Source organism: Mchenga conophoros, linkage group LG15, assembly GCF_057382185.1.
Source record: "Mchenga conophoros isolate Kocher_MC1m ecotype Shallow Benthic linkage group LG15, M_conophoros_male_GT1.1, whole genome shotgun sequence".
Taxonomy (NCBI): Eukaryota; Metazoa; Chordata; class Actinopteri; order Cichliformes; family Cichlidae; genus Mchenga; species Mchenga conophoros.
Genome location: NC_140540.1, coordinates 28,836,390 through 28,863,975, shown reverse-complemented (window position 1 = coordinate 28,863,975; position 27,586 = coordinate 28,836,390). Strand labels below are relative to the sequence as shown.

At 44.1% G+C, this 27,586-nt stretch overlaps 1 protein-coding gene across 3 annotated transcripts in view; it reads left to right on the top strand.

The window, feature by feature from the left end:
* Positions 1 to 27,586, top strand: part of tnfrsf21 (tumor necrosis factor receptor superfamily, member 21) — a 176,222-nt gene that overhangs the window by 143,047 nt on the left and 5,589 nt on the right. For 2 of the 3 annotated variants that reach the window (XM_085247100.1, XM_085247102.1), the window contains exon 5: positions 9,523 to 9,775. The exons of the other annotated variant lie outside the window; for it this stretch is intronic. In XM_085247100.1, coding sequence (XP_085103226.1) covers positions 9,523 to 9,775 — 253 coding nt within the window. The remainder of the gene's footprint in view (positions 1 to 9,522; positions 9,776 to 27,586) is intronic. 3 annotated transcript variants of the gene reach the window in all.

Here is a 27,586-nt window from a genome sequence, read left to right as displayed (position 1 = left end):
CAACATCAAACAGACCTTCACAAGGATGTTCCTGTGATAAAAAAACACTACCGCCCCCCTCCCAGAATCTTAAGAATCTGGGGAGGGAAGGACAGAAAGAATTCCTTAAAACAATGTACAAATGGTAAACATAAAAATGACAAACATTTAACAATTCACTCTAACATTCCCTCCTGTTATGTTATTTTTATGCTTCAAATTATTCCTATGTAGTATATTCTAAGCCATGCACCTCATGCTTGACATTTTCAGCGCTGGCGTCATTTATACACACGCTTCTGTCATGTCAGTAATTTCAGTCATGTCATGTTGTTATAAAAGTACATAATTAACAAATGTATTGGAATCATTTTAGTTAGCATTGATCTTATACACGGTAAAATGCATCCTATACATAAGCAAATCAATATCAACAGTCCAAAAACAGGAATTAATATTTTCAAAAGAAGATGCCACCAAGGACCAGACATTAACCAAGCTATCCAGCCTTGTGGTGCATCTACTCCTGTCGTGCGATTCATTATGTATTTCTGCAAGTAAACAACTGAATGTCAAAAGTCAAAGAAGAAGAATCATCATTCTCAAAAATCATATGTCACTACAATCCAACTGTATACAGACATAGGCATTCAAACGCATCAGTTGACTTTATTGTTTGTCCATGTGGCTCTCAGCTAACTTCAAAGCTGTAGCCTGGTCAACACCCTTCTTTATTGACTCCTATCACCCCCCCCCCCCCCCCCCCAAAATCTTCTCACTGTAGGCATCCTGTGGGGGTTAGAGTCAACTGGTGAATTATCTGCATTTACAACTCTTCTCCTGTCCTGTTGTCACCACAGAAAACGATTTGTAAAGGAAATTGGATCAAGCTGTTTTGATCTTCTTGGCTCAAAACCTCAAGTGTTCATGATGTAAATGTAGACAAAAGGTTTCTCTGTTTACATCCTTCTTGCAGAAGACAAAAGAATAGGTGATGTTACCATGTTCCATGGTAAATCTCCAACTTGGACTAATCCATTGTCCTTCATACACATAGGCAATTGGCCTGTTTCCAGTTCGTTTAGCTGTTCAATGTCCTGCAGCAAGTCAGATACTTTGAGACAGACTAGCAGGTCTGTCTTACCACTCATCCCCCTCTGGGCCCACAGGCTCAAGAAGATGCACAGCACATTCCCAGCCATTCTGATGAGTACCTGTGGCTCAGTTGGTTTCATCACCAGATTGAGACGAAGGGCCGTGGAGGCTTTCCCCGCCCCTTTGTACCCGGTCTTCCTGCCACTTACTCCGAGCTGGCCTGGATGTGTGTCACCTTCTTGCAGTGTGCTTGATATATCCAAGTGTTTCTTCCAGCAATCTTCACTGCTGTAGTCGTCATCAGCAGCACCTAATAGGGACCTTTCCATCACAGACTGGATCAGCACTTCCTCTCCATGGCCTTATCAACATCCAATCTCCAGACTTCAGACTCTGCTCCTGCAGAGAAACAGAATCATCTGGCAGATCATTTGTTCTCATGACTTCTTTACTTTTAAACATTTCAAGCATCTAATCTGCTAATATGCTCTCTCTTCTGCTTTTCTATCATCACTACAGAAGACTAGAACTCTAAATGCTCTAACATATGTAATCTCAAAGAGTCAGACCGTTCTCTGTTGGAGTAATCCTCATGTACATCTTAACGAATTCTATACAGTCTAACCATGTCCTGCCCGTCTTCCTAAGTCTTAACTTTACTGTTCTATTAGTTCTCTCTACCTGCAATTTTTTTAAAAGTATTTAATAATCCTAGAGTGAGTATAAACTACTGCTCATCTCCCTCCTGTTGAGACATGGTATAGCCCATGGCTCAAAATAGCAGCAGTCTTATACAAATTCTAAGGCAGTATTGGTTTATCACACAGATAATAAACACCAACCTGCAAGCTCGCTCCTTCTGTAAATCACAACTGTTTTCCTGCTGTAGGTGAGTGGGCCTGCATGTCTGCCAATGTTGTACTGCTAAAATATTAACACCATGTTCTCCTAAAGCTGCAAAAACTTTCCCTAATGCAACTGGATCTTTCCCTCACATATGTGCTGCACATTTACAAACGGCAAGTCTACTGGACAATAACACTGCCTCCAGCAGATTTTGCAAGAGTTTGGCTTGGCTACAGGTTTCCCTGTAGAGGTTGTCACACCTCGTCTCACTCACTGCACTACAAAGAAATGTAATGTAGCAAATGCATACTGCCTATCAGGGTATATTGTCTCTCTGCAGCTTCACACGCTTCCGTTAAAGCTAGAATCTCTGCTGCTTAAGCAAATATGAAACATGTTAGTTGTCCTGCATAGATAACTCTCTCTCACTGTCTGCTACAGTAAAACCTGTTTTAGTCTGTCCCTCTGCTGTCGTAAAACTCAAATCATCAACAAACCAAACCTTTCTCTCAACGAGTGGCACATCTGTTAAGTCATCCCTCAGCTTACACTTCTTCCCCACGTGCTACTCGTGAGAAGTGCCCTCTTCTATTTTTGGCAAAAAGGGTTGACAAATTCAGAATTGTACACCACTTTATGGTTATGTATGGTTGTGAGAGTAATAGTAACATTAAAGGCAAGTGTCTTGTAGGTGACAGAAATGTAAGTTTAGTCTGCAGTAGTAAACATCTACCTCGTGTGGAACTAACAATGTCAAAAGGTGAAATAAACTATTTCCTGAAATATTGTACAGCTTAAGCTGCTGCACATACTGATCTCACGCATGGAGGTAAAGCACATGCGTGCCTGTGGTCCCTGGTGTGCCACACCAAGCTACCATAGTTGAGGAGGGCCACAAGAATGGTAAATGGCCTGTATTTATATAGCGCTTTACTAGTCCTTAAGGACCCCAAAGCGCTTTACATATCCAGTCATCCACCCATTCACACACACAAGAATGGTTCTTGTGGGGATGGCGAGGGGAATGAGCGGGGGAAAACGCCACGCACACTTCCTCGCTATGATCCACTCTCCTCTGGGAGTTCAGAAGGCAGAGAAGGAGCTTGGCTGAAAGTGTGGCTGGCACGTCTCCAATTGGAGGCTGAGGAGAAGGCCCAGAACAGGCAGGCTCAGCTAGAGCTTGAAATACGAAGGCTGGAGATAGAGGCAGACAAAGATTGAGCTGGAGTCTCAGCCACAAGCCTCGTCTACCTCTGCTGACAATTCCGGTTCCACCTCCTCGTCTGCTTCTGCTTTTGATATCAGTAAGTGCATTTCTTTAGTGCCCACTTTTAGAGAAACTGAGGTTGACACATTGCAGCATTTGAGCATATCGCTGGTGCGTTGCAGTGGCCTAGTGATATTTGGCCTCTTTTGTTACAGTGCAAACTGTCTGGAAAAGCCCAAGAGGTGGTGGCTTCGCTTTCTTTAAAGGACAGTTTAGACTATGCGTGAGTTAAAACAGCTGTTTCGCAGGCATATGAGTTAGTCCCCGAAGCCAGAGGTTTCGCCAGCAGAAGAAATTGCTGACCCAAACTTATGTAGAGTTTGCTAGAGAAAAGGGTATTCTCTTTGATAAATGGTGCGTTGCTTCAAAAGTGAGTGACCATGATGCTCTGCGAGAGTTAGTTTTGTTAGAGGATTGTGTTTTACCTTTTTCTGCTGAAAGTGAATGTGGTTTTAATTCTGTTCTACTGGGGATAGAGATGGGTTACGCTCCCAAGACCAGTTCACAGAGTTTTTATAAAATCAAAACTTGTTACAGGATTTTTCCCTGTTGCTGTTTGCCCATCCTTGCCAATAGAGGGTGTGGCCATGTTGTTGGGCAATGATATTGCAGGAGGGTTAATGCTCCCTCGTCTTGAGGTTTTAGACAACCCCCTAAATCAGAAAACCTCTGATGTTTCCATGCACCCTGGGCTGTATCCAGCCTGTGCAATTACTCGAGCACAAGCTCGTAAAGATACTGATGTTGCTCTCTCTGATTCGGTGTTGATGTCCTCATTTTCCGAGGAGAATGATGTACAAACTAAAAGAAACAATCTTCTGTCACCGCCAGACTCAGTGAAACCTGAGGAGCCCGATCCATTTCCAAAGATCTCTTCGCTGCCCTTGACCAAAGACCAGCTGTCAGCAGCTCAATTAGCTGATAAAACGCTGCAGAGCTGTTTCAAACATACGGTAAGTGCTGAGCAAGTCAATAAAGAGCAACAAGCCTATTTTGTAGAACATGATGTTCTAATGCGTCAGTGGTCTCCACCAGGTGCAGAAGGTGCAGAATGGAGTAATGTTAAGCAGGTTGTCGTGCCCGCTGTGTACCGGCAGAAAATCCAGGCTCTTGCCCATGAATGCCAGTGGTCAGGACACTTGGGCATCACAAAAACATACCAGCTACTATTAAAGCATTTCTTTTGGCCTGGTATGAAGCGTGATGTTTCTAAATTTTGCCGCAGTTGTCATATGTGTCAGATTGCATGTAAACCTAATCAAGTAATACCCCCAGCTCCGTTGTGTCCCATTCCTGTAGTGGATCAGCCATTTGACCATGTCATAGTCGATTGTGTGGGTCCACTACCTAGAACAAAATCATGAAAGCAATACCTTCTCACGATCATGTGTGTAGCTACCTGTTTCCCAGAGGCTGTCCCGTTACATAAGGTTACAGCGAAATCAGTTGTTAAGGCGTTGACAACATTCTTTTCAGTGTTTGGCCTGCCAAAGGTCATACAGACTGACCAGGGCTCAAACTTTCAATCTAAGTTATTCAAACAAGTGGCTAGCACTCTAGGTGTCAAACATGTTGTGTCCTCTGCTTATCATCCTGAATCGCAAGGTGCATTAGAGCGGTGGCATCAGACCTTAAAGGCGATGCTGCGCAAATACTGCTTACGGTCTGAAAAGAGCTGAGATGAGGGAGTTCCATTTGTGTTATTTGCTGCCCGTGACTCTATTTAGGAGTCACTTGGTTTTAGTCCTTCTGAGCTGGTATTTGGCCATAGGCCACGCGGATCCCTCAAAGCTCTGAAAGAGTTATTTTTGAGCCCACACAGGGTTTCCAAGGTAAATGTAAGGAGGTATGTAAAACACTTCCGTGAGCGTTTGAACCAAGCCAATGCTCTGGCTAAACAGCACCTTGCTGTTTCACAGGGGAAAATGAAACGCCATTACGATAAGGCTTCTGTTAAAAGAACCTTTCAGGTGGGTGACCAGGTTCTTGTGCTGTTGCCTGTTCTGGGCTCAGCCTTGTCTGCTAGGTATAGCAGCCCCTTTGAAGTCTGTGAAAAGAGAGGGGAGACTGATTATGTAATTTGCACTCCCGACCACAGGTGCAAAACATGCGTCTGCCACATAAGCATGTTGAAATTATACCATCCTCGATCAACACCAGGGCCGGCTATCGCCTGTGCTTGTTGTAGCCTCAAGCCACCTAGAGGAAGGAGGGGTGGACGAGGTTGATGGTTTAAAACTAAGTTATCCCACCTGTTCTAGACCCCGTCTGTGTAACTCAGAAATGCTGAAAGCATTACCGAGCTTGCTCGAACATCTGTCTTCTGAGCAGCAAGATGACATAACTGTCTTGATTAGTGAATACACCTGTTTATTGTGTAGTGTGCCAACTCACACTACAGTGCTAGAGCATGATATCGATGTCCAGGGAGCTAAACCTATTAAGCAGCATCCTTGTCGAGCCAGCCCCCATAAGCTCATGAAACAGGACGCTGACTATCTGCTGCAACATGGCTTAGCGAAGCCATGTTGCAGTCAAAGCCCCTGGAGCTCACCTTGTATAGTGGAGTCTAAGCCAGATGGCTCGCCCCATTTCATTACAGACTTATGGAAGGTGAATTCTGTGACTGACTCACATCCTCTCCAAAGAATTGAGGATTGTGTGGACAGTATTGTGACTGCTCAGTATGGCACTAAATTAGATCTTCTTAAAGGTTACTGGCAGGTCCCTTTAACTGAGCATGCCTCTAACATCTCTGCCTTTGTAACACCTGATGATTTTCTACAGTACCTATGTACCTACAGTGGGGCAAAAAAGTATTTAGTCAGCCACCAATTGTGCAAGTTCCCCCACTTAAAATGATGACAGAGGTCAGTAATTTGCACCAGAGGTACACTTCAACTGTGAGAGACAGAATGTGGAAAAAAAAAATCCATGAATCCACATGGTAGGATTTGTAAAGAATTTATTCGTAAATTAGGGTGGAAAATAAGTATTTGGTCACCTCAAACAAGGAAAATCTCTGGCTCTCACAGACCTCTAACATCTTCTGTAAGAAGCTTTTCTGTCCCCCACTCGTTACCTGTATGAATGGCACCTGTTTGAACTCATCATCTGTATAAAAGACACCTGTCCACAGCCTCAAACAGTCAGACTCCAAACTCCGCCATGGCCAAGACCAAAGAGCTTTCGAAGGACACCAGGAAAAGTATTGTAGACCTGCACCAGACTGGGAAGAGTGAATCTACAATAGGCAAGCAGCTTGGTGTGAAAAAAATCAACTGTGGGAGCAATCATCAGAAAATGGAAGACATACAAGACCACTGATAATCTCCCTCGATCTGGGGCTCCACGCAAGATCTCATCCCGTGGGGTCAAAATGATCATGAGAACGGTGAGCAAAGATCCCAGAACCACACGGGGGGACCTGGTGAATGACCTGCAGAGAGCTGGGACCAAAGTAACAAAGGTCACCATCAGTAACATACTACAACGGCAGGGAATCAAATCCCGCAGTGCCAGACGTGTTCCGCTGCTGAAGCCAGTGCATGTCCAGGCCCGTCTGAAGTTTGCCAGAGAGCACATGGATGATACAGCAGAGGATTGGGAGAATGTCATGTGGTCAGATGAAACCAAAGTAGAACTTTTTGGTATAAACTCAACTCGTGGTGTTTGGAGGAAGAAGAATACTTCTTGCATCCCAAGAACACCATACCTACTGTGAAGCATGGGGGTGGAAACATCATGCTATGGGGCTGTTTTTCTGCCAAGGGGACAGGACGACTGATCCGTGTTAAGGACAGAATGAATGGGGCCATGTATTGTGAGATTTTGAGCCAAAACCTCCTTCCATCAGTGAGAACTTTGAAGATGAAACCAGGCTGGGTCTTCCAACATGACAATGATCCAAAACACACCACCCGGGCAACAAAGGAGTGGCTCCGTAAGAAGCATTTGAAAGTCCTGGAGTGGCCTAGCCAGTCTCCAGACCTCAACCCCATAGAAAATCTGTGGCGGGAGTTGAAAGTCCGTGTTGCTCGGCGACAGCCCCAAAACATCACTGCTCTCGAGAAGATCTGCATGGAGGAATGGGCCAAAATACCAGCTACTGTGTGTGCAAACCTGGTAAAGACCTATAGTAAACGTTTGACCTCTGTTATTGCCAACAAAGGTTATGTTACAAAGTATTGAGTTGTATTTTTGTTATTGACCAAATACTTATTTTCCACCCTGATTTACGAATAAATTCTTTACAAATCCTACCATGTGGATTCATGGATTTTTTTTTTTCACATTCTGTCTCTCACAGTTGAAGTGTACCTCTGGTGCAAATTACTGACCTCTGTCATCATTTTAGGTGAAGGAATTTGCACAATCGGTGGCTGACTAAATACTTTTTTGCCCCACTGTATGTACCTATGGCATTCGGCATGTGTAACGCTCCTGCCACCTTCCAGAGGCTGGTAAATAAAGTCCTCCGTGGCCTGTCCAACTGCAGTGCCTACCTAGATGATCTAGTAATTTATACTGAAACATGGAAAGATCATTTGGAAACTCTACGCCAGGTATTTCACCATTTGGCTCAAGCTACTCTAACTCTCAACTTAGCTAAGTGTGAGTTTACCAAAGCTACAGTGACGTACTTGGGCAGGGAGGTGGGACGTGGACAGGTCCGGCCCATTGATGCAAAAGTGGGGCGATCGTGGCTCAAGAGTTGGGAGGTCGCCTTGTTATCGGAAGGTTGCCGGTTCGAGCCCCGGCTTGGACAGTCTCGGTCGTTGTGTCCTTGGGCAAGACACTTCACCCATTGCCTACTGGTGGTGGTCAGAGGGCCCGGTGGCGCCACTGTCCGGCAGCCTCGCCTCTGTCAGTGCGCCCCAGGGTGGCTGTGGCTACAATGTAGCTTGCCATCACCAGTGTGTGAATGTGTGTGTGAATGGGTGGATGACTGGATATGTAAAGCGCTTTGGGGTCCTTAGGGACTAGTAAAGCGCTATATAAATACAGGCCATTTACCATTTACCAGGCCATTTACCAAAAGTGGCAGTGATTAAAGAGTTCCCCACACCTAGCACCAGCCGTGAGTTGTGTAGGTTTCTAGGGATGGTGGGCTACTACAGAAACTTTTGTAAAAATTTCTCCTCTGTAGTCAAGCCACTGACTGACCTACTCAGTCTAAAGGTTCAGTTTCTATGGTCAAGTGAGTGTCAAGATGCTTTTGAAAGTGCAAAAGCCCTCCTCTGCCACACTCCTGTGTGAGCTGCACCTGATTTGACGCGACCATTCAAACTTCAGGTTGATGCCAGTGCTGTCGGGGCTGGGGCAGTGCTGTTGCAAGAAGACTTGCAGGGTTTGGACCACTCCGTTTGTTACTTTTCCCGCAAGTTTAATAAAAATCAGTTAAACTACTCCACCATTGAAAAGGAGACCCTGACTTTGTTGTTGGCTCTTCAGCACTTTCACGTATACCTGGGGTCTAGCATGTTACCTCTTGTTATGTACACTGACCACAACCCACTTGTGTCCTTTGCTCGCATGTTTAATCATAAGCAGCGCCTTATGCGCTGGGCTCTGTTGCTGCAGGAATACAACTTAAGTATTCACCACAAAAAGGGGTCTGAAAATGTTTTGGCTGATGGTCTGTTTTGGTTGTAAACATGTTTTGTGGTGTTTGTTCTTTGTTTTTGTTACAGTTCCTAATATCTGCTTTTGCCCAACATAGTTGGTAATTTAAGGGGAGGGATGTTACGGCCCCCGGCCTCATGTGGCCCTGCCTTCCTCTGTCGAAATCAAAGCGTTCCAGGACTCACGGGTGATTGGCTGGCCAGGGACCTATGCAGTTGTGTTTTAATTTTTCAGAAAATTTAGTGAGAAACTTCAGGCCAGTATATATTCCTTTTACCTTGATGCTTCATTTGTTTCGTTAACATCATGTGTCATGGGGGGGGGAGAGAGAGAGAGAGAGAGAGCTCACTAGTATTACCCAAATGTTCAGATCTTGTTAATGGGAGTCAGTCGTAGCCAGGAACTTTTTGGTGTTATCACATTGCATCTTACCGTGAGTTTCTCCGGCAAGTGCATTCAAAGTTTCTTTGTAAAAGCCTGCATGTCAAACTTAACATCTACTTTACATAAATATAATATGTCTCTGCACTTTCAGCGATTCAACTAAAGGTCATTATCTTCTGGACCTTTGTGCCATATATCATCAATCATATTGTCATTAAGAGCCATTTCCACCAATCTCCTAAAATGTTTTTTTCCTCTTGTCAATTCCCCTTCTCATCATCTTCCTCTTCTTTTCCTCACTTTCCACTCCTCCTTCATATTTGCAGTTTGACATCAACCAGCTGATGACCTCAGGGAATGTAAGCAATAGACACAGTCCAATCCAGAAGCCCACAGAGTCTCCTATTAGCATTGCCAGCAACAGTAGCATGGGCCGGGTCAGTGGCATGGGTTTGGAGCAGTCACCAGTGGACCGCACCAAAGGCTTCTTCCCTGATGAATCGGAGCCCCTGCTTCGCTGCGACTCTACCTCCAGCAAAGACTCCGCCCTGAGTAGGAATGGCTCCTTTATTACCAAAGGTGAGACATGACCACAAACAGATCTATTCCAATTAAGTCCCAAGGATGGTTCAATTCATTTGGTGCTTTTGCGGTTCTTGGTGGTCTAGGAACGCCTTTGCAGTTCCCAGCTTCCCTTGGTTAGTGGCACTTCTCGGTGCATTTGCTGGTGCATCCTCCAGAAGTATCCACTTGCACCTCATATTCAACTAAACTAGAAGGACAGATGGTCCCACATGACCTGCCGGCGCTTTGTAATGTGACAGTGTGTAATCACAAAAAGGAAAACCACCCACAGACCACAACAGTCTCACCAAAACAAATCTCGGGTTGTATTTTGCCTACTGAACCTGTCTGCTGTCACCTTGCATGGTCAAAAACTTCACTTGATCAGTTCAGCTTCGACCCCTCCATCAGTGAACAAGCAGATCCTCACTGAAAAAATGTAGTTTTGCCAATAAGTATCAAATTTTTGTCTAGTATGCCTTCCATCCGGTTTGAGCTGATATGGGATCCCAGAATGGAATTATGAGGTTTTATGAGAAATCTGATTGTGGGCAGAACTTGCTGGGATCGGCAAAAATGGGCAAACCATCACACTTCTAGAATCTATACCATTTGTAGACACCACGAGCTATCAGGGCCCGAGCACTGAGAGTGCGAAGGCCCTTTTGTATCTGCTCCGTTTTTAGGGCCCGCGCACCGAGAGTGCGAAGGCCCTATTGTATCTGCTCCGTTTCTTCTTATTATTATTATTATTAGGGCCCGAGCACTGACAGTGCGAAGGCCCTATTGTAATTGCTCTGTTTATTATTATTATTATTATTATTATTAGGGCCCGAGCACCGAGAGTGCGAAGGCCCTATTGTATCTGCTCCGTTTCTTATTAGGGCCCGAGCACTGAGAGTGCGAAGGCCCTATTGTATCTGCTCCGTTTCTTATTATTATTATTAGGGCCCGAGCACCGAGAGTGCGAAGGCCCTATTGTATCTGCTCCGTTTCTTATTATTATTAGGGCCCGAGCACCGAGAGTGCGAAGGCCCTATTGTATCTGCTCTGTTTCTTATTATTATTATTAGGGCCCGAGCACAGAGAGTGCGAAGGCCCTATTGTATCTGCTCCGTTTCTTATTATTATTAGGGCCCGAGCACCGAGAGTGCGAAGGCCCTATTGTATCTGCTCCGTTTCTTATTATTAGGGCCCGAGCACTGAGAGTGCGAAGGCCCTATTGTATCTGCTCCGTTTCTTATTATTAGGGCCCGAGCACTGAGAGTGCGAAGGCCCTATTGTATCTGCTCCGTTTCTTATTAGGGCCCGAGCACTGAGAGTGCGAAGGCCCTATTGTATCTGCTCCGTTTCTTATTATTATTATTAGGGCCCGAGCACTGAGAGTGCGAAGGCCCTATTGTAATAGCTCTGTTTATTATTATTATTATTATTATTATTATTATTATTATTATTATTATTATTATTATTAGGGGCCGAGCACTGACAGTGCGAAGGCCCTATTGTAATTGCTCTGTTTATTATTATTATTATTATTATTATTATTAGGGCCCGAGCACTGATAGTGCGAAGGCCCTATTGTAATTGCTCTGTTTATTATTATTATTATTATTATTATTAGGGCCCGAGCACTGACAGTGCGAAGGCCCTATTGTAATTGCTCTGTTTATTATTAGGGCCCGAGCACTGAGAGTGCGAAGGCCCTATTGTATCTGCTCCGTTTCTTATTAGGGCCCGAGCACTGATAGTGCGAAGGCCCTATTGTAATAGCTCTGTTTATTAGGGCCCGAGCACCGAGAGTGCGAAGGCCCTATTGTATCTGCTCCGTTTCTTCTTATTATTATTATTATTAGGGCCCGAGCACTGACAGTGCGAAGGCCCTATTGTAATTGCTCTGTTTATTATTATTATTATTATTATTATTAGGGCCCGAGCACTGACAGTGCGAAGGCCCTATTGTAATTGCTCTGTTTATTATTATTATTAGGGCCCGAGCACTGACTGTGCGAAGGCCCTATTGTATCTGCTCTGTTTCTTATTATTATTATTATTATTCACCCCAAACAAGGGCCTTTTTGAGGGCCTAAACATGCTCAAAAACTCGTGAAATTTTGCACACATGCCAGGTCTGGTGAAAAATTTTGTATTTTAATGGTTTTACATATGAGCACTGGGAAATGGCTCTAGAGCGCCACCTATGCCTTGTTAAATGCAGCCCTACGACCACATGGTTTGAGCTACATGTATGAAATTTGGCACACATGTGTATCATGCCAAGACGAACAAAAAAGTCTGTGGGCCCATTGACGCAAACCCAACAGGAAGTCCGCCATTTGGAAGAGAAGGTGACATTTTGGCTCTAATTTTGCCATTTCCATGCCTTGTACTTTAACAAACTCCTCCTTGGGATTTGGTCCTATAAGCTTCAAATTTGGACAGTGTCAACTACACCCTTGTGCCATGTTAAATTGCGGAGCTTTTGAGTTTTCACAATACTATGAGGCCGTGGCGCCGTGGCGAATTTCGATGACTCGCCATGAAAATCTTATTGCCTCTCATTTTGTCATACATTTTCTGACCTTGACCAAAGTGAACACATATGATAAGGCTCCACCCCTGAACATATTTCAACTGCCATATTTGACATGAAGGACAGCGCCACCTAGTGGGAACAGGAAATGTCATGTTTTACACTTTGGGGTACAGTATAGTGATGGGTGACATCTGCAGCCTCAAATTTCTCCAGGAAAGCCTTAAGGAGTTGGTCTTGGGTTACAGTGAAAACTGTGAGTTTTCGCGAAAGGGTGTGACCCCAGCAGCATGGCGAACTTTGATGTCACGCCATGAAGAAACAAATTAGTATAACTCAATGAAATCCAGTCTGATCAGTACCAGACTTTACAGGCATGATGTCAGACCCGCCCTGAACAGATTGATGTGCCCATTGTCGGAAATACGGACAGCGCCACCTAGTGGCAACAGGAAATGTCATGGCTTTAATTTTGTTGTACTGATTTTCACAGGTTCATCGTGGCCACCTCAAAAGCGGTGAATATCACCATCAGTCCCTCGTGATGCTTCAGTGCAAAAATTGTGACTTTAAACTGAACGGCGCACCCTGGTGGCAACGCTGTTCACCATGAAAGATGAAGTGGCTTTTGAGGGTCTTGGCAAGTTTATAGAGGCTTAAAATTTGGCACACACCTCCAATGTGATGAAGGCTTTGTTGTCATGTGATCATTTTCATTGAATATCCCAAAATGGCTCCACAGCGCCCCCTACAAAATTTCAAAACCACAGCCCCTGCTCTGTGTTTTATGTATGAATCTGAAATCTGGTAGGCTTATAGGAGATATCAAGATGTACAAAAAAGTCTCTTGGAGCAATATCCCAAATCCAACAGGAAGTCAGCCATTTTAAAATTAATGTGCAATTTTGGCAAGATTTTCCCCTCTTTTCAGGCACCGTGCTTTGACGTACTCCTCCAAGGGATTTCATCATATTGAACCATTCTCCTGTGTGTGGAATCTAAAGACCTTTGTGATGTTAAATTGCGAAGCTTTTTACATTCAGGGAAACGGGGTGGTCATGGCGGCACGTAGAGTTTCAGTCACTTGCCAAAAAGCAGTAATCTGCTGTCACTCAAAAACACAATGTCCAATCTCTCCCAAAGCTCATAGGCGTGATGAGACTCGAGCTCGGAAATGTTTGTTATGCCATTTGTGCATAAGGGTTAGAGCGCCACCTAGTGGAACGACTAACAAATCATGAATGAATGAGTTGAAATGTTAGCTGGTGGTTAAATGCATGAATTCCATCAATGTGACATCAGATCGGAGGTGCTGGTTTTAGGTGTTGGGCGTGGCTCGACGCGCCGGGGGTGCGAGGGCCCTCATAACGCTGCTTGCAGCTTTAATTATTATTATTATTATTATTTCGGCAAATGAATTGGCCGTTTGAGGGCCTAAACATGCTCGAAAACTCATGAAATTTTGCACACGCGTCAGGTCTGGTGAAAATTTACGTATTTTAATGTTCTCAGACATGGCCTGGGAAAATTAGCTCAGTAGCGCCACCTAGAAAAATGAAAAACGCGAGCCCCCGGTATGGGTATGACCTACATGTTTGAAAGTCGGTACACCTATATAACGTTCAGAGTCGAACAAAAAAGTCTATTATGGCAATGTCCTAAACCCAACAGGAAGTCCGCCATTTTGGATTGAAGGTGACATTTTGGCTCTGATTTTACCATTTCCATGCCTCGAACTTTAACGAACTCCTCCTTGGGGTTTCATTTCATAACCTTCAAATTTGGACAGTGTCAACTACACCCTTGTGCCATGTTAAATTGCGGAGCTTTTGAGTTTTCACAATACTATGAGGCCGTGGCGCCATGGCGAATTTCGATGACTCGCCATGAAAATCTTATTGCCTCTCATTTTGTCATACATTTTCTGACCTTGACCAAAGTGAACACATATGATAAGGCTCCACCCCTGAACATATTTCAACTGCCATATTTGACATCAAGGACAGCGCCACCTAGTGGGAACAGGAAATGTCATGTTTTACACTTTGGGGTACAGTATAGTGATGGGTGACATCTGCAGCCTCAAATTTCTCCAGGAAAGCCTTAAGGAGTTGGTCTTGGGTTACAGTGAAAACTGTGACTTTTCGCAAAAGGGTGTGACCCCAGCAGCATGGCGAACTTTGATGTCACGCCATGAAGAAACAAATTAGTATAACTCAATGAAATCCAGTCTGATCAGTACCAGACTTTACAGGCATGATGTCAGACCCGCCCTGAACAGATTGATGTGCCCATTGTCGGGAATACGGACAGCGCCACCTAGTGGCAACAGGAAATGTCATGGCTTTAATTTTGTTGTACTGATTTTCACAGGTTCATCGTGGCCACCTCAAAAGCGGTGAATATCACCATCAGTCCCTTGTGATGCTTCAGTGCAGAAATTGTGACCTTAAACTGAACGGCGCACCCTGGTGGCAACGCGGTCCACCATGAAAGATGAAGTGGCTTTTGAGGGGCTTGGAAAGTTTATAGAGGCTTGAAATTTGGCACACACCTCCAATGTGACGAAGACTTTGTTGTCATGTCATCACTTTCATTGAATAGCGCAAAATGGCTCCACAGCGCCCCCTACAATATTTCAAAATATCAGCCCCTGCTCTGTGGTTTATGTATGAATCTGAAACTTGGTAAGCTCATGGAAGCTATTAAGATGTACAAAAAAGTCTCTTGGAGCAATATCCCAAATCCAACAGGAAGTCAGCCATTTTAAAATTCATGTGTAATTTTGGCGACATTTTCCCCTCTTTTCAGGCTTCATACTTTGACGAACTCCTCCAAGGGATTTCATCAGATTGGACCATTCTCCAGTGTGTGGAATCTAAAGACCTTTGTGATGTTAAATTGCGAAGCTTTTTACGTTCAGGGAAACGGGGTGGTCATGGCGGCACTTAGAGTTTCAATCACTCGCCAAAAAGCAGTAATCTGCTGTCACTCAAAAACACAATATCCAATCTCTCCCAAAGGTCGCAGGCGTGATGAGACTCGAGCTCGGAAATGTTTGTTATGCCATTTGTACATAATGGTTAGAGCGCCACCTAGTGGAACGACTAACTAATCATGAATGAATGAGTTGAAATGTTAGCTGGTGGTTAAATGCATGAATTCCATCAATGTGACATCAGATCGGAGGTGCTGGTTTTAGGTGTTGGGCGTGGCTCGACGTGCCGGGGGTGCGAGGGCCCTCATAACGCTGCTTGCAGCTTTAATTATTAGGGCCCGAGCACCGAGAGTGCGAAGGCCCTATTGTATCTGCTCCGTTTCTTATTATTATTATTATTATTATTATTAGGGCCCGAGCACTGAGAGTGCGAAGGCCCTATTGTATCTGCTCCGTTTCTTATTATTATTATTATTATTATTATTATTATTATTATTATTATTCACCCCAAACAAGGGCCTTTTTGAGGGCCTAAACATGCTCAAAAACTCATGAAATTTTGCACACATGCCAGGTCTGGTGAAAAATTTTGTATTTTAATGGTTTTACATATGAGCACTGGGAAATGGCTCTACAGCGCCACCTATGCCTTGTTAAATGCAGCCCTACGACCACATCGTTTGAGCTACATGTATGAAATTTGGCACACATGTGTATCATGCCAAGACGAACAAAAAAGTCAGTGGGCCCATTGACGCAAACCCAACAGGAAGTCCGCCATTTGGAAGTGAAGCTGACATTTTGGCTCTAATTTTGCCATTTCCATGCCTCGAACTTTAACGAACTCCTCCTTGGGATTTGGTCGTATAAGCTTCATATTTGGTCAGTGCCAACTACACCCTTGTGCCATGTTAAATTGCGGAGCTTTTGAGTTTTCACAATACTATGAGGCCGTGGCGCCATGGCGAATTTCGATGACTCGCCATGAAAATCTTATTGCCTCTCATTTTGTCATACAATTTCTGACCTTGACCAAAGTGAACACATATGATAAGGCTCCAGCCCTGAACATATTTCAACTGCCATATTTGACATCAAGGACAGCGCCACCTAGTGGGAACAGGAAATGTCATGTTTTACACTTTGGGGTACAGTATAGTGATGGGTGACATCTGCAGCCTCAAATTTCTCCAGGAAAGCCTTAAGGAGTTGGTCTTGGGTTACAGTGAAAACTGTGAGTTTTCGCGAAAGGGTGTGACCCCAGCAGCATGGCGAACTTTGATGTCACGCCATGAAGAAACAAATTAGTATAACTCAATGAAATCCAGTCTGATCAGTACCAGACTTTACAGGCATGATGTCAGACGCGCCCTGAACAGATTGATGTGCCCATTGTCAGGAATATGAAGAGCGCCACCTAGTGGGAACAGGAAATGTCATGTCTTACACTTTGTTGTACTGATTTTCACAGGTTCATTGTGGCCACCTCAAAAGCGGTGAATATCACCATCAGTCCTTCATGATGCTTTAGTGCAAAAATTGTGAGTTTAAACTGAACGGCGCACCCTGGTGGCAACGCTGTTCACCATGAAAAATGAAGTGGCTTTTGAGGGGCTTGGAAAGTTTAAAAAGTCTTGAAATTTGGCGCACACCTCCAATGTGCATAAGGCTTTGTTGTTATGTGATCATTTTCATTGAATAGCGCAAAATGGCTCCACAGCGCCCCCTACGAAATTTCAAAACATCAGCCCCAGCTCTGTGTTTTATGTATGAGTCTTAAACCTGGTAAGCTTATAGGAGATATCAAGATGTACAAAAAAGTCTCTTGGAGCAATATCCCAAATACAACAGGAAGTCAGCCATTTTAAAATTCATGTGTAATTTTGATGACATTTTCCCCCCTTTTCAGGCCTCATACTTTGACGAACTCCTCCAAGGGATTTCATCAGATTGGACCGATCTGCAGTTTGTGGAATCTAAAGACCTTTGTGATGTTAAATTGCGAAGCTTTTTACGTCCAGGGAAACGGGGTGGTTATGGCGGCACTTAGAGTTTGAATCACTCGCCAAAAAGCAGTAATCTGCTGTCACTCAAAAACACAATGTCCAATCTCTCCCAAACGTCTCAGGTGTGATGAGACTCGAGCTTGGAAGTGTTTGTTATGCCATTTGTACATAATGGTTAGAGCGCCACCTAGTGGAACGACTAACTAATCATGAATGAATGAGTTGAAATGTTAGCTGGTGGTTAAATGCATGAATTCCATCAATGTGACATCAGATCGGACGTGCTGGTTTTAGGTGTTGGGCGTGGCTCGACGCGCCGGGGGTGCGAGGGCCCTCATAACGCTGCTTGCAGCTTTAATTAGGGCCCGAGCACCGAGAGTGCGAAGGCCCTATTGTATCTGCTCCGTTTCTTATTAGGGCCCGAGCACCGAGAGTGCGAAGGCCCTATTGTATCTGCTCCGTTTCTTATTATTAGGGCCCGAGCACCGAGAGTGCGAAGGCCCTATTGTATCTGCTCCGTTTCTTATTATTATTATTATTATTATTATTATTATTATTATTATTCAGGCGAAACAAGGGCCTTTTTGAGGGCCTAAACATGCTCAAAAACTCATGAAATTTTGCACACATGCCAGGTCTGGTGAAAAATTTTGTATTTTAATGGTTTTACATATGAGCACTGGGAAATGGCTCTAGAGCGCCACCTATGCCTTGTTAAATGCAGCCCTACGACCACATCGTTTGAGCTACATGTATGAAATTTGGCACACATGTGTATCATGCCAAGACGAACAAAAAAGTCTGTGGGCCCATTGACGCAAACCCAACAGGAAGTCCGCCATTTGGAAGAGAAGGTGACATTTTGGCTCTAATTTTGCCATTTCCATGCCTCGAACTTTTGCGAACTCCTCCTTGGGGTTTCATTTCATAACCTTCAAATTTGGACAGTGTCAACTAGACCCTTGTGCCATGTTAAATTGCGGAGCTTTTGAGTTTTCACAATACTATGAGGCCGTGGCGCCATGGCGAATTTCGATGACTCGCCATGAAAATCTTATTGCCTCTCATTTTGTCATACATTTTCTGACCTTGACCAAAGTCAAGACATATGATAAGGCTCCACCCCTGAACATATTTCAACTGCCATATTTGACCTCAAGGACAGCGCCACCTAGCGGGAACAGGAAATGTCATGTTTTACACTTTGGGGTACAGTATAGTGATGGGTGACATCTGCAGCCTCAAATTTCTCCAGGAAAGCCTTAAGGAGTTGGTCTTGGGTTACAGTGAAAACTGTGAGTTTTTGCAAAAGGGTGTGACCCCAGCAGCATGGCGAACTTTGATGTCACGCCATGAAGAAACAAATTAGTATAACTCAATGAAATCCAGTCTGATCAGTACCAAACTTTACAGGCATGATGTCAGACCCGCCCTGAACAGATTGATGTGCCCATTGTCGGAAAAAAGGACAGCGCCACCTAGTGGCAACAGGAAATGTCATGGCTTTAATTTTGTTGTACTGATTTTCACAGGTTCATCTTGGCCACCTCAAAAGCGGTGAATATCACCATCAGTCCCTCGTGATGCCTCAGTGCAAAAATTGTGAGTTTAAACTGAACGGCGCACCCTGGTGGCAACGCTGTTCAACATGAAAGATGAAGTGGCTTTTGAGGGTCTTGGCAAGTTTATAGAGGCTTGAAATTTGGCACACACCTCCAAATGGATTAAGGCTTTGTTGGCATGTGATCATTTTCATTGAATAGCGCGAAATTGCTCCACAGCGCCCCCTACAAAATTTCAAAACCACAGCCCCTGCTCTGTGTTCTATGTATGATTCTGAAACCTGGTAAGCTTATAGGAGATATCAAGATGTACAAAAAAGTCTCTTGGAGCAATATCCCAAATCCAACAGGAAGTCAGCCATTTTAAAATTAATGTGCAATTTTGGCAACATTTTCCCCTCTTTCCAGGCACCGTTCTTTGACGAACTCCTCAAAGGGATTTCATCAGATTGATGCGATCTCCTGTGTGTGGAATCTAAAGACCTTTGTGATGTTAAATTGCGAAGCTTTTTACGTTCAGTGAAACGGGGTGGTTATGGTGGCACTTAGAGTTTGAATCACTCGCCAAAAAGCAGTAATCTGCTGTCACTCAAAAACACAATGTCCAATCTCTCCCAAACGTCTCAGGTGTGATGAGACTCGAGCTCGGAAGTGTTTGTTATGCCATTTGTACATAATGGTTAGAGCGCCACCTAGTGGAAGAACTAACTAATCACGAATGAATGAGTTGAAATGTTAGCTGGTGGTTAAATGCATGAATTCCATCAATGTGACATCAGATCGGAGGTGCTGGTTTTAGGTGTTGGGCGTGACTCGACGCGCCGGGGGTGCGAGGGCCCTCATAACGCTGCTTGCAGCTTTAATTAGGGCCCGAGCACTGACTGTGCGAAGGCCCTATTGTATCTGCTCTGTTTCTTATTATTATTATTATTCAGGCAAAACAAGGGCCTTTTTGAGGGCCTAAACATGCTCAAAAACTCATGAAATTTTGCACATGCATCAGGTCTGGTGAAAAATTTTGTATTTTAATGGTTTTACATATGAGCACTGGGAAATGGCTCTACAGCGCCACCTATGCCTTGTTAAATGCAGCCCTACGACCACATCGTTTGAGCTACATGTATGAAATTTGGCACACATGTGTATCATGCCAAGACGAACAAAAAAGTCAGTGGGCCCATTGACGCAAACCCAACAGGAAGTCCGCCATTTGGAAGAGAAGGTGACATTTTGGCTCTAATTTTGCCATTTCCATGCCTCGAACTTTTGCGAACTCCTCCTTGGGATTTGGGCGTATAATCTTCAAATTTGGACAGTGTCAACTACACCCTTGTGCCATGTTAAATTGCGGAGCTTTTGCGTTTTCACAATACTATGAGGCCGTGGCGCCATGGCGAATTTCGATGACTCGCCATGAAAATCTTATTGCCTCTCATTTTGTCATACATTTTCTGACCTTGACCAAAGTGAACACATATGATAAGGCTCCACCCCTGAACATATTTCAACTGCCATATTTGACATAAGGGCCAGCGCCACCTAGTGGGAACAGGAAATGTCATGTTTTACACTTTGGGGTACAGTATTGTGATGGGTGACATCTGCAGCCTCATATTTCTCCAGGAAAGCCTTAAGGAGTTGGTCTTGGGGTACAGTGAAAACTGTGAGTTTTCGCGAAAGGGTGTGACCCCAGCAGCATGGCGAACTTTGATGTCTCGCCATGAAGAAACAAATTAGTATAACTCAATGAAATCCAGTCTGATCAGTACCAGACTTTACAGGCATGATGTCAGACCCGCCCTGAACAGATTGATGTGCCCATTGTCGGGAATACGGACAGCGCCACCTAGTGGCAACAGGACATGTCATGTCTTACACTTTGTTGTACTGATTTTCACAGGTTCATCGTGGCCACCTCAAAAGCGGTGAATATCACCATCAGTCCCTCGTGATGCTTCAGTGCAAAAATTGTGACTTTAAACTGAACGGCGCACCCTGGTGGCAACGCTGTTCAACATGAAAGATGAAGTGGCTTTTGAGGGGCTTGGAAAGTCTATAGAGGCTTGAAATTTGGCACACACCTCCAATGTGATGAAGGCTTTGTTGTCATGTGATCATTTTCATTGACTAGCGCGAAATGGCTCCACAGCGCCCCCTACAATATTTCAAAACATCAGCCCTTGCTCTGTGTTTTATCTATGAGTCTGAAACCTGGTAAGCTTATGGAAGATATTAAGATGTACAAAAAAGTCTCTTGGAGCAATATCCCAAATCCAACAGGAAGTCAGCCATTTTAAAATTAATGTGTAATTTTGGCGACATTTTCCCCTCTTTTCAGGCACCGTACTTTGACGAACTCCTCCAAGGGATTTCATCATATTGAAGCATTCTTCAGTGTGTAGAATCTAAAGACCTTTGTGATGTTAAATTGCGAAGCTTTTTACGTTCAGGGAAAAGGGGTGGTTATGGCGGCACTTAGAGTTTGAATCACTCGCCAAAAAGCAGTAATCTGCTGTCACTCAAAAACACAATATCCAATCTCTCCCAAAGGTCGCAGGCGTGATGAGACTCGAGCTCGGAAATGTTTGTTATGCCATTTGTACATAATGGTTAGAGCGCCACCTAGTGGAACGACTAACTAATCATGAATGAATGAGTTGAAATGTTAGCTGGTGGTTAAATGCATGAATTCCATCAATGTGACATCAGATCGGAGGTGCTGGTTTTAGGTGTTGGGCTTGGCTCGACGTGCCGGGGGTGCGAGGGCCCTCATAACGCTGCTTGCAGCTTTAATTATTATTATTATTATTATTATTATTCACCCCAAACAAGGGCCTTTTTGAGGGCCTAAACATGCTCAAAAACTCATGAAATTTTGCACACATGCCAGGTCTGGTGAAAAATTTTGTATTTTAATGGTTTTACATATGAGCACTGGGAAATGGCTCTACAGCGCCACCTATGCCTTGTTAAATGCAGCCCTACGACCACATGGTTTGAGCTACATGTATGAAATTTGGCACACATGTGTATCATGCCAAGACGAACAAAAAAGTCTGTGGGCCCATTGACGCAAACCCAACAGGAAGTCCGCCATTTGGAAGAGAAGGTGACATTTTGGCTCTAATTTTGCCATTTCCATGCCTCGAACTTTTGCGAACTCCTCCTTGGGGTTTCATTTCATAACCTTCAAATTTGGACAGTGTCAACTACACCCTTGTGCCATGTTAAATTGCGGAGCTTTTGAGTTTTCACAATACTATGAGGCCGTGGCGCCATGGCGAATTTCGATGACTCGCCATGAAAATCTTATTGCCTCTCATTTTGTCATACATTTTCTGACCTTGACCAAAGTGAACACATATGATAAGGCTCCACCCCTGAACATATTTCAACTGCCATATTTTACATCAAGGACAGCGCCACCTAGTGGGAACAGGAAATGTCATGTTTTACACTTTGGGGTACAGTATAGTGATGGGTGACATCTGCAGCCTCAAATTTCTCCAGGACAGCCTTAAGGAGTTGGTCTTGGGTTACAGTGAAAACTGTGAGTTTTCGCGAAAGGGTGTGACCCCAGCAGCATGGCGAACTTTGATGTCACGCCATGAAGAAACAAATTAGTATAACTCAATGAAATCCAGTCTGATCAGTACCAGACTTTACAGGCATGATGTCACACCCGCCCTGAACAGATTGATGTGCCCATTGTCGGAAATACGGACAGCGCCACCTAGTGGCAACAGGAAATGTCATGGCTTTAACTTTGTTGTACTGATTTTCACAGGTTGATCGTGGCCACCTCAAAAGCGGTGAATATCACCATCAGTCCCTCGTGATGCTTCAGTGCAAAAATTGTGACTTTAAACTGAACGGCGCACCCTGGTGGCAACGCGGTTCATCATGAAAGATGAAGTGGCTTTTGAGGGGCTTGGAAAGTTTATAGAGGCTTTAAATTTGGCACACACCTCCAAATGGATGAAGGCATTGTTGTTATGTAACCATTTTCCTTGAATAGCGCAAAATGGCTCCACAGCGCCCCCTACAAAATTTCAAAACATCAGCCCCTGCTCTGTGTTTCATCTATGAGTCTGACACTTGGTAAGCTTGTGTAAGATATCAAGATGTACAAAAAAGTCTCTTGGAGCAATATCCCAAATCCAACAGGAAGTCAGCCATTTTAAAATTAATGTGTAATTTTGATGACATTTTCCCCCCTTTTCAGGCCTCATACTTTGACGAACTCCTCCAAGGGATTTCATCATATTGAAGCATTCTTCAGTGTGTAGAATCTAAAGACCTTTGTGATGTTAAATTGCGAAGCTTTTTCCGTTCAGGGAAACGGGGTGGTCATGGCGGCACGTAGAGTTTCAATCACTCGCAAAAAGCAGTAATCTGCTGTCACTAAAAAACACAATGTCCAATCTCTCCCAAAGGTCGCAGGTGTGATGAGACTCGAGCTTGGAAATGTTTGTTATGCTATTTGTCAATAATGGTTAGAGCGCCACCTAGTGGCATGACTATAATCCTGGTTGAATAAGATGAAATGTTAGCTGGTGATTAAAAGCATGAAATCCATCAATGTGACATCACATCGGACGTGCCGGTTTGAGGTGTTGGCAGTGGCTCGACGTGCCGGGGGTGCGAGGGCCCTCATAACGCTGCTTGCAGCTTTAATTATTATTATTATTATTATTCACCCCAAACAAGGGCCTTTTTGAGGGCCTAAACATGCTCAAAAACTCATGAAATTTTGCACACATGCCAGGTCTGGTGAAAAATTTTGTATTTTAATGGTTTTACATATGAGCACTGGGAAATGGCTCTACAGCGCCACCTATGCCTTGTTAAATGCAGCCCTACGACCACATCGTTTCAGCTACATGTATGAAATTTGGCACACATGTGTATCATGCCGAGTCGAACAAAAAAGTCTGTGGGCCCATTGATGCAAACCCAACAGGAAGTCCGCCATTTGGAAGAGAAGGTGACATTTTGGCTCTAATTTTGCCATTTCCATGCCTCGAACTTTTGCGAACTCCTCCTTGGGATTTGGTTGTATAAGCTTCATCTTTGGTCAGTGTCAACTACACACCTGGGCCATGTTAAATTGCGGAGCTTTTGAGTTTTCACAATACTATGAGGCCGTGGCGCCATGGCGAATTTCGATGACTCGCCATGAAAATCTTATTGCCTCTCATTTTGTCATACATTTTCTGACCTTGACCAAAGTGAACACATATGATAAGGCTCCACCCCTGAACATATTTCAACTGCCATATTTGACACCAGGGACAGCGCCACCTAGTGGGAACAGGAAATGTCATGTTTTACACTTTGGGGTACAGTATAGTGATGGGTGACACCTGCAGCCTCAAATTTCTCCAGGAAAGCCTTAAGGAGTTGGTCTTGGGTTACAGTGAAAACTGTGACTTTTCGCAAAAGGGTGTGACCCCAGCAGCATGGCGAACTTTGATGTCACGCCATGAAGAAACAAATTAGTATAACTCAATGAAATCCAGTCTGTTCAGTACCAGACTTTACAGTCATGATGTCAGACCCGCCCTGAACAGATTGATGTGCCCATTGTCGGGAATACGTACAGCGCCACCTAGTGGCAACAGGAAATGTCATGGCTTTAATTTTGTTGTACTGATTTTCACAGGTTCATCGTGGCCACCTCAAAAGCGGTGAATATCACCATCAGTCCCTCGTGATGCTTCAGTGCAAAAATTGTGACTTTAAACTGAACGGCGCACCCTGGTGGCAACGCTGTTCAACATGAAAGATGAAGTGGCTTTTGAGGGGCTTGCAAGTTTATAGAGGCTTGAAATTTGGCCCACACCTCCAAATGGATGAAGGCTTTGTTGTCATGTGATCATTTTCATTGAATAGCGCGAAATTGCTCCACAGCGCCCCCTACAAAATTTCAAAACAACAGCCCCTGCTCTGTGTTTCATCTATGAGTCTGAAACCTGGTAAGCTTATGGAAAATATCAAGATGTACAAAAAAGTCTCTTGGAGCAATATCCCAAATCCAACAGGAAGTCAGCCATTTTAAAATTAATGTGTAATTTTGGCGACATTTTCCCCTCTTTTCAGGCTTCATACTTTGACGAACTCCTCCAAGGGATTTCATCATATTGAACCATTCTCCAGTGTGTGGAATCTAAAGACCTTTGTGATGTTAAATTGCGAAGCTTTTTACGTTCAAGGAAACGGGGTGGTCATGGCGGCACGTGGAGTTTCAATCACTCGCCAAAAAGCAGTAATATGCTGTCACTCAAAGACACAAAGTCCAATCTCTCCCAAAGGTCGCAGGCGTGATGAGACTCGAGCTCTGAAATGTTTGTTATGCCCTTTGTCTATAATGGTTAGAGCGCCACCTAGTGGGACGACTATACTCATGGTTGAACCAAATGAAATGTTAGCTGGTGGTTAAATGCATGAATTCCATCAATGTGACATCACATCGGACGTGCTGGTTTTAGGTGTTGGGCGTGGCTCGACACGCCAGGGTGCGAGGGCCCTCATAACGCTGCTTGCAGCTTTAATTATTATTATTATTATTATTCAGGCGAAACAAGGGCCTTTTTGAGGGCCTAAACATGCTCAAAAACTCATGAAATTTTGCACACATGCCAGGTCTGGTGAAAAATTTTGTATTTTAATGGTTTTACATATGAGCACTGGGAAATGGCTCTACAGCGCCACCTATGCCTTGTTAAATGCAGCCCTACGACCACATCGTTTGAGCTACATGTATGAAATTTGGCACACATGTGTATCATGCCAAGACGAACAAAAAAGTCTGTGGGCCCATTGACGCAAACCCAACAGGAAGTCCGCCATTTGGAAGAGAAGGTGACATTTTGGCTCTAATTTTGCCATTTCCATGCCTCGAACTTTTGCGAACTCCTCCTTGGGGTTTCATTTCATAACCTTCAAATTTGGACAGTGTCAACTACACCCTTGTGCCATGTTAAATTGCGGAGCTTTTGAGTTTTCACAATACTATGAGGCCGTGGCGCCATGGCGAATTTCGATGACTCGCCATGAAAATCTTATTGCCTCTCATTTTGTCATACATTTTCTGACCTTGACCAAAGTGAACACATATGATAAGGCTCCACCCCTGAACATATTTCAACTGCCATATTTGACACCAGGGACAGCGCCACCTAGTGGGAACAGGAAATGTCATGTTTTACACTTTGGGGTACAGTATAGTGATGGGTGACACCTGCAGCCTCAAATTTCTCCAGGAAAGCCTTAAGGAGTTGGTCTTGGGTTACAGTGAAAACTGTGACTTTTCGCAAAAGGGTGTGACCCCAGCAGCATGGCGAACTTTGATGTCACGCCATGAAGAAACAAATTAGTATAACTCAATGAAATCCAGTCTGATCAGTACCAGACTTTACAGGCATGATGTCAGACCCGCCCTGAACAGATTGACGTGCCCATTGTCGGAAATACGGACAGCGCCACCTAGTGGCCACAGGAAATGTCATGGCTTTAATTTTGTTGTACTGATTTTCACAGGTTCATCGTGGCCACCTCAAAAGCGGTGAATATCACCATCAGTCCCTCGTGATGCTTCAGTGCAAAAATTGTGACTTTAAACTGAACGGCGCACCCTGGTGGCAACGCTGTTCACGATGAAAGATGAAGTGGCTTTTGAGGGTCTTGGCAAGTTTATAGAGGCTTGAAATTTTGCACACACCTCCAAGGTGACGAAGGCTTTGTTGTCATGTCATCATTTTCATTGAATATCCCAAAATGGCTCCACAGCGCCCCCTACAAAATTTCAAAACCACAGCCCCAGCTCTGTGTTTTATGTATGAATCTGAAACCTGGTAGGCTTATAGGAGATATCAAGATGTACAAAAAAGTCTCTTGGAGCAATATCCCAAATCCAACAGGAAGTCAGCCATTTTAAAATTAATGTGCAATTTTGGCGACATTTTCTCCTCTTTTCAGGCTTCATACTTTGACGAACTCCTCCAAGGGATTTCATCATATTGAACCATTCTCCAGTGTGTGGAATCTAAAGACCTTTGTGATGTTAAATTGCGGAGCTTTTTACGTCCAGGGAAACGGGGTGGTTATGGCGGCACTTAGAGTTTGAATCACTCGCCAAAAAGCAGTAATCTGCTGTCACTCAAAAACACAATGTCCAATCTCTCCCAAACGTCTCAGGTGTGATGAGACTCGAGCTTGGAAGTGTTTGTTATGCCATTTGTCAGTAATGGTTAGAGCGCCACCTAGTGGGACGACTATAATGATGATTGAATGAGATGAAATGTTAGCTGGTGGTTAAATGCATGAATTCCATCAATGTCACATCAGATCGGAGGTGCTGGTTGTAGGTGTTGGGCGTGGCTCGACGCGCCGGGGGTGCGAGGGCCCTCATAACGCTGCTTGCAGCTTTAATTATTATTATTATTATTATTCAGGCGAAACAAGGGCCTTTTTGAGGGCCTAAACATTCTCAAAAACTCATGAAATTTTGCACACATGCCAAGTCTGGTGAAAAATTTTGTATTTTAATGGTTTTACATATGAGCACTGGGAAATGGCTCTAGAGCGCCACCTATGCCTTGTTAAATGCAGCCCTACGACCACATCGTTTGAGCTACATGTATGAAATTTGGCACACATATGTATCATGCCAAGACGAACAAAAAAGTCTGTGGGCCCATTGACGCAAACCCAACAGGAAGTCCGCCATTTGGAAGAGAAGGTGACATTTTGGCTCTAATTTTGCCATTTCCATGCCTCGAACTTTTG